Source organism: Gadus chalcogrammus, chromosome 21 (assembly GCF_026213295.1).
Source record: "Gadus chalcogrammus isolate NIFS_2021 chromosome 21, NIFS_Gcha_1.0, whole genome shotgun sequence".
Taxonomy (NCBI): Eukaryota; Metazoa; Chordata; class Actinopteri; order Gadiformes; family Gadidae; genus Gadus; species Gadus chalcogrammus.
The window spans coordinates 5,276,205-5,283,968 of NC_079432.1; the positions used below are offsets into that span (position 1 = coordinate 5,276,205).

Genomic DNA, 7,764 nt, shown 5'->3' on the forward strand with positions numbered 1-7,764 from the left:
GCGCCATCGCCGTGAGCGACGGGCGCGACCGACTAAACATGCACACGATGTGCTTCTCTCCAACTCCCACATGGCCTGATGTCCAAGCGTCTCTTTTTATTGTGTCATAAGTCAAGCGTTCCGCCTCCACTCCCACACAAACACACAAAACACACACACACACACACACACACACACAGACACATGTGCACGCACATGCTTACACACACACGCGCACACACACATGCACACACATACACACACAGAAACCCGCGCACACACACACACACACACACACAGACGCAAGCACACACACACACAAAAACACACACACACACAAACAAACACACACACACACACGCGCACACACACAGACGCACGCATACTCATAAAAACACATACAGACACACAGTGGAGATGGAAGTGGTGGTGTTGGGAGGTGGTGGAGGTTGTGGTGGATTTGAGGTGTTGGTGGTGGTGAAGGAGGTGGAGGTGGTGAAGGAGGTGGAGATGGAGGTGGATGTGGTGGTTGATGGTGGGGTGGTGGTGGTGAAGGAGGTGGAGGTGGTGAAGGAGGTGGAGGTGGATGTGGATGTGGTGGTTGACGGTGGGGTGGAGGTGGTGAGGGAGGTGGTGGTGGTGAAGGAGGTGGAGGTGGATGTGATGGTTGATTCGGGGTGGAGGAGTTGTAGGTGGTTGAGGAGGCGGTGGGGGCAATGGTGGTGGTGGTTGTGGTGGCAGACGTGGTGGGTGTGGTCGAGTCGGTGAGGGAGGCAGAGGTTGGGGTGATGGTGATGGTTGTGGGGGTGGGGGTGGTGATGGATGGTGGTGGGGTGGTGGCAGTGATGGGGTCAACGGTTCTGGCTATTTATGGATCCTCTACCGGCAGGTCCGCTGTCATGAAGACTCGATAGAGCGAGAGAATGATGTTCCAGCGAGGGGGGAGAGAGAGAGAGAGAGAGAGAGAGAGAGAGAGAGAGAGAGAGAGAGAGAGAGAGAGAGAGAGAGAGAGAGAGAGAGAGAGAGAGAGAGAGAGAGCATAGGCATGTGAAGGCGTGCAAGGAGGATTGCGTGCACGGCACACACACACACACACACACACATATAAATAGACTTACATACACACTAAAACACACCCTCACAAACACACACTCACACAAATACAGGCTATCATCCACGCATGATCGCACATGCACATACACACAGTAACAGACACACACACACACACACATATATAGAAAATATATTGACTCCGTTCCACCCCGGTTCTCCCACCCTGTTTGCACTCAGTGGAGGAGGGGGGGTGTGGGGGGGTGACCTTTAAGCCCTAACCCCCCGATATGGGGAGAAGAAGTGTGAAAATCAAAACATCAAAACAACAAAACAACATCTCAGTATGTGTGTATGTGTGTTTGTGTGTATGTGTTTATTTGTATGTGTGTGTGTGTGTGTGTGTGTGTGTGTGTGTGTGTGTGTGTGTGTGTGTGTGTGTCTGTGTGTGTCTGTGTGTGTGTGTGTGTGTGTGTGTGTGTGTGTGTGTGTGTGTGTGTGTGTGTGTGTGTGTGTGTGTGTCTGTGTGTGCGTGCATGCGTATGTGTGTGTCGGTGTGTGTGTGGGTGTGTGTGTCTGTTTGTATGTGTATGTATGTGTGGGTGTGTGTACGTGTGTGTGGATGTTTGTCGGTGTGTGTGTATCGATGTGTATTGATGTGTCGAAGGGTGCATCTGATTCATACAACATGACTCCTTCAAACAGTTCTTCTCAAACTTAATTTCATCAGGCCCGGCCTGGGTTAAAATAAGTATCAGAGCCCCCTCCCTCATACACCTCCCACTTTGAGGAACACTCCCTCGACACAACGCTTCATAATGCAAATACAATCAAACCATCAGCACAACAAGATCGATCTTATCTGGGGATCCTGTTGTACAACAATCTGACTCAAAAAGGGCCCCAGCCAGGAGTAATTACAGTTGTAATGTGTCATAGTTTGATTTGGCCCCGATACCCTCCCGGTCACATATTATATGCATACCTTTGTGGGTTTAGTGGAACATACTTTGTTGAAGCTCAAAAATAAATAATTAGACTCTTGAGAGTGATGTGGTCTGGGTAAAATGGTGCTTGTGTCGGAGGTTTGTATGCAGCCCCCCCAGCATTGGGAGCTGCATAGGTGACTGTTTACTTCAGTCTGTGAGGCTACATACCATGTATTTCCATGCTAAGGTTACTGCCAGCAGACCGGCTATTCACCCTGGCAGCCCTGACATCTTCACTTGCCCCGTTTCACAATCGTCATACCACAGATGGAATGGAGTAAATCTACATCCTGCAATACCTGCACCCCTACGGTAACACATCCACAACAGCACTGCACCTATGTTGTTGTTTTTACCATGACCTAATCGACTTCTGGGTGTGCAACACATAAATTTGGTAATTGCGGGTCTTAACACACATGTGTGAAATGACCCGATTGAATAAGGTGTGCGTGTGAGCGCACACACACACACCTTATTCAATCGGGTCATTTCAGAGATGGATACACGCTATCATCGATCGCGCAGTGGGGCAGGGAGTGGGAAAAGGTTAGCTACGTGGTCCATGCAATAGATCAGCCCACTGAGGACATTTCATCCGTCCCGGTAATGATTACCCTTCAAGGTGAAGAACGTCGATAAAAAGTAACGACGATCATTTGAAAGTTTATTTTACCCCTCAAAGCCAAGGGGAAGTGTTTTGTTTAAACTGCAGATGGTATTAATGTGTGTGTGTGTGTGTGTGTGTGTGTGTGTGTGTGTGTGTGTGTGTGTGTGTGTGTGTGTGTGTGTGTGTGTGTGTGTGTGTGTGTGTGTGTGTGTGTGTGTGTGTGTGTGCTTACGCTTTCTCTAGACAAGCCTCTCTCGACATGTTCTGGGCCAGGAGGTTGGACGCCAGGTTGAATAGCTCCTCTGCCCACTCCTGTAGTTGAACACAGACACGGACACACACACACACACACACAAACACACACACAGACACACACACACACACACACACACACACAGTGAGGGGAGCCCGACAGCCAGGGCGCTGCTGTGAGAGCTGAGGTCTCTCCTCCCACCCGAGACCCAAGCTAATGAATCCACAGAGAGATGACAAGCAGATTGACGTCTCTGCAGCATTCTGACAGGACATGAAATGTTCCTTCATTCATCGTTGTATCCCTCTATCTTGTTTCTAAATCCTTCTTTCTCATCCAAACGACCAATTACGTTTGATGAGCAGGATCAAAGTATACATGAAGGTGCATTGTTATTTATATTTCTTTCATGGGCAATTTGTTCCATCTATACATCTCCCGGAAATAAAAACGGTTATAAATAGATCAGTTATTTTTCTAGATCATAACTGATGGAAAATCTCTTATTTCTGTTTACTTGTTTCTTATATTTACAGTCTACAGTTCCTTTATGATTATGTTGAATAAGGAAAGTTGGATTATGTGTGCTATGATACTAATCTGGTCAAATGAGCCTTCTATATTATATTACTACTCATTCTAACCATCAACTAATATTTAACCATCATCATCGTCATCACAATCACCTTCCCCTCCACCAACATCATCATCACCATTATCTTCATCACTATCGTCATCATCATCATCATCATCATCATCATCATCATCATCATCATCACCACCATCATCGTCATCATCATCATCATCATCATCATCACCACCATCATCATCACCACCAACATCATCACCATCATCATCATCACCATCCTCCCCATCTTTGGTCCTACCTTAGCGACCTCTTCCTGGAAGGCCATGAAGTTGAGGTAGGTGATGTTGACCATGTCCGGGCCGCTCACCACCGTCAACATCCTGTTCTCCATCTTCCCCACCAGGGTGCCCACATCCAGCAGCTCCCGGAGCTTCGCATCCTGAGGGTACACAACACACACGGAGGAAAGGGAGGTTTAAAGGTGCACTGTGTAGAATGAATGGCATCGACAGCCATTTACACTTTCATTGAAATTTGGTTTAGCTGAAAAAAAAACGCCCTGGAGCCATTTGTCCATTCTGGGCAACTGTAGATAGATGGCTGTGCAACAATGGCGGCCGGGTGCCGTGCAAGAGGACCCGCCCCTTTGTCGTTATTAAAGGCTTATACTAAGTTAAAAAAAAAAACTTAGTATAAAATAATACAATTCTTTTTTTCATGGGATTAACACTTACTAAAACATACTTATGAATATCCTGATCCATTTCTGCTAAGTTCCTTCCACTAGAATCCACCGAATACTACATACTGCACCTTTAACCAGAAAGACTAACACAAAGAAATCATACTTTGAACCCACTTTGAATTTACCTTTGAATAACTCCTCTTCCCTTGTGCTACATTTGTCGGTTTCTAATCGGTTTGTATTTTGTTTGTTTTTGTGTTTTTGTAGGATTTGATTTATAATGGGAGAATGGTGTAGTTCTCTATAGAAAATATGTAGAATTGACCAGCCTGAATCCAATTATGCTTAAAGCTGCTGCAGGAAAATCTTGGAACAAGAGAGAGCAGAAGAGACTAGAAGAGAGCACGATTTTGAAACCAAACAGCACAGAAAAGTCCCCTCCCTCTCTTCACCTTTCCTCTATATGTATCTCTGTCCTTGAGAAGTATTTCCTTTCACGCACCTGTGACTGACAGGCAAGACGAATTCCCAGAAACCAATCAGGGAAAAGATGACCTGATTGGTCAGAAATGCAGAGTTTTGTTCATGCAGAGGCAGGGGCAGTCAACTTGAAAGAGATATCCTCACAGCACATTTTACTCACTTATAGCCAACATAAAGCAAGGCCAACTCTGCCAAATGATTCGCCAATAACTCTAAAATGTACCAGTTTGATTTCCGCTCCGATGCAGAACCTCATATGTTCCAGCCTGCGAGCCATCCCAGGCTGCTGTCCTGGGGGGGAATTACTGGACTTCCTAAAGCCCCATTCCTTGGATGGGTGGGGCTTCCCAGAGTGGCTGGCTCAAGCCTTGGAAAACTCGATACAACCCTGCATTTTGGGAAACCGTATAAACGTGTGTCCGATAGGAACCTGTGAAAACAGAATAGTGTTTTTTCCTCTGATAGTCGCTCTGTCATCATATCTGTGTGGAAACAGGTCTCACCCACGCACATCCAAAAACTAACTTTTAACCTCAAAGTCAGAACCCTTCATGTGTTTTTTTCTCTCAATTTATGTCAAATCCGAGACTCTAAAATAAATAAAAAACAAGAACGGTGAGAAAGATTCCGGGAAATAGTTGTGTTATTGTATCATCGTGTATATCGAGGGAGTTTTCGTTAACCTGGTTACACGACCTGGCGGACTGCTCACACGCAGGCAACAGGGACCGAGAGCAGAAGAGGACTTCAGCCTCGCTCACCGCGGTGCCCAGCTCATAGATGAACACACATTATAGGAGGCGGCTACGGTTGCGTCAATTGTGCCAGAAATTTGTATTCAGCGCAGGTAATGGTGTGAAAAAGCACTCTGGCAAACAATCTAAAGCAAACACACTTTGGACTTTGCTTATCGGCGGGTAAAACTATATATATAGTGAATTATGATAGGAAAAACGTCACAAAACAAAGCGTATTCCTCGAGGGAACCAGAGAGGAATAACAATGTTGTTTTCCTTCTGAGTCTCTCAGACCACGATGTGGACAGCATACAAAATGGAGGCCCTCCCCTCCTCACCCTCCCCAGACCCCCCCAGCCTTAATTAACACCACAACAAAAAAATGCGCCGTGGATGATTTTTTTACTGCAGTGAAAGCAAATGAGGTCCTATAATTCACCTTATCGAAGACAGAGCGCTTTGTTCTGAGTCACGGTGATAAACGTCCCCTCTCCGAGTCCTCACTGACATTATGGGGATTAGTGTCATCGGAAAAAAATAACATTATCACAGTGAACTTTTCACAGGCAGTTAATCATTGGCCACTGCTGTTCGTCCGTCCGTCTGTGAGGAAGACAGTTACAGTCTACAGGGGTTTCAAAAGCCCTTCAGAAGAAATAAATGAAAATTGCAGATAAACACAAAAATAAGTTCAATCAAATAGGACAAATGTACTTATTGTAAGTCGCTTTGGATAAAAGCGTCTGCTAAATGACCTAAATGTAAAGATGTAAATGTAAAAAAGCCTTCAAACTTTAATATTCTCCCAAGGAAGTCTGGGCAGGGCGGATAGCGGGGAAGTAAATGAAATAAGTTTGACAGAACCAGGGGACCAATCTAAAATATATGATGGCGTAAGAGCACTCTACTCTAACCATCCCTCCCCGTGTCCCAAATCCAGGCCAGACTCGCCTCATCAATATTTCCTTCAGTAACAGCAGCACACTGGTTACTCCCAGCCATACGTCTGGGATTTGCACAGCAAGTCGGAAAAAGTGCAAAGTTTGTCAAATGAAAAAGTGCAAGCGGTGTGTGCGGCTGCATTGGTCAATCGATCGGTGGCAGCGTTCTGATTTCAAAACCGGAATCCATCACGTTGAAGTCGGCACTCAATTATGCAGAGAGCCCCGCGGTGGCATCAATCAAAGCATTAAAGTCGGTTTCAATTTGCCGCGACTACACTACAATGCAAAAGTTCCCGCTTGAGGTATGTTTTGGCAGGGGACGGACGATGAAAGACCCGGGTGGAGACCGGAGCAGACGCGGCCGGCGTGACGCGATGCATATTTCATATCATTCAACCCCCTCTCCGCATCTGCAATCCAAAGCCAACCCGATAACGCACGTTTAGTCTTTGTATGCTAACCCTAGCCGTTAGCTAAACGCTAGACTCATGGGCTTTGTTGACATGGGGGGGGGGGGGGGGGCTGGTTGCAACCCCGCAGGCGATCCCGCCAGAGAGGGGAAAACTAATGTAAGTTAATGTGCAGTGACCCTCATACGATGGGAGGAAGGGTGGGAGAAGAAGAGGAGTAGTTAATGACACAATGGAAGCAGATGAGAGGGGAGTAGAAAGAAGGGGAGGAGGAGGAGGGGGTGTAAGAGAAAAAGGAAAAATTAACGGGACCAGAAAATAAAGGGTATGAAAGAAAAGAAATGGAAGGTGGGGAGAGGGAGGGGAAATTAAGAAAATGACAAAGAGAGGTAGGCGTACAGAACAATAAAAGAGCAAGAGAGCAGAAGTGACCAGCCTCTGATGAACTGAAATGTAATTTGTACTGGTGCATTGTGGGTGCATCGTGTAATTGTGCCTGGGGGCTCCGACAACGCGGCAGACTGTAGAGCCCGCCCAGAGCACACGGTGAATGGAAGAAAAATCAGGTGCTGGTGCATGTGCTGCGCAAACACCAGCACCGGTGTGGTTCGCTGGTGTGCAACTCGGCCTGTATGCCTCAGCAGCTGTGACAAGCATCACTACTAAAACAAAAGCATTTCGCTGTTGTTATAGAATTGAGTATCGTGTGTGCATGAACAACACTGGAACATTGCTGTATATTGTTAAAGGCCTTGATTACACAAGCACTCCCAATCCCTCTTCAAATCGCATATTGGAAAATGAGATGTAATCTCTTTCTGCACCGGCGGGACAGGTCGAACAAGACGTCGTTGGGCGTTGTCGACAGCACCTCTGCAGGTGGTGCACGCTGCATTCAATTTAGATTGACGAGAGATTGGAATTAATTAAAGAGTTTTGGAATTAATGAGGTCACGCCTTGAATCCTCTTGTGATTCAGGGTGCAACTGCTGCACCACCTGTCCCAACACGCAGACACACACACACACACACACA

At 46.5% G+C, this 7,764-nt stretch overlaps 1 protein-coding gene across 1 annotated transcript in view; it reads right to left on the reverse strand.

Moving 5' to 3' along the window:
- LOC130374911 (1-phosphatidylinositol 4,5-bisphosphate phosphodiesterase beta-1-like) overlaps positions 1-5,533 on the reverse strand; it is a 39,173-nt gene extending 33,640 nt beyond the window's left edge. The window contains exons 1-3 of the mRNA XM_056581892.1: positions 4,862-5,533; positions 3,769-3,909; positions 2,861-2,940 (exon numbers count right to left, since the gene is read on the reverse strand). Coding sequence (XP_056437867.1) covers positions 2,861-2,940; positions 3,769-3,909; positions 4,862-4,915 — 275 coding nt within the window. The 5' untranslated portion in view covers positions 4,916-5,533. The remainder of the gene's footprint in view (positions 1-2,860; positions 2,941-3,768; positions 3,910-4,861) is intronic.
- Between the last annotated feature and the right edge of the window lie 2,231 nt (positions 5,534-7,764).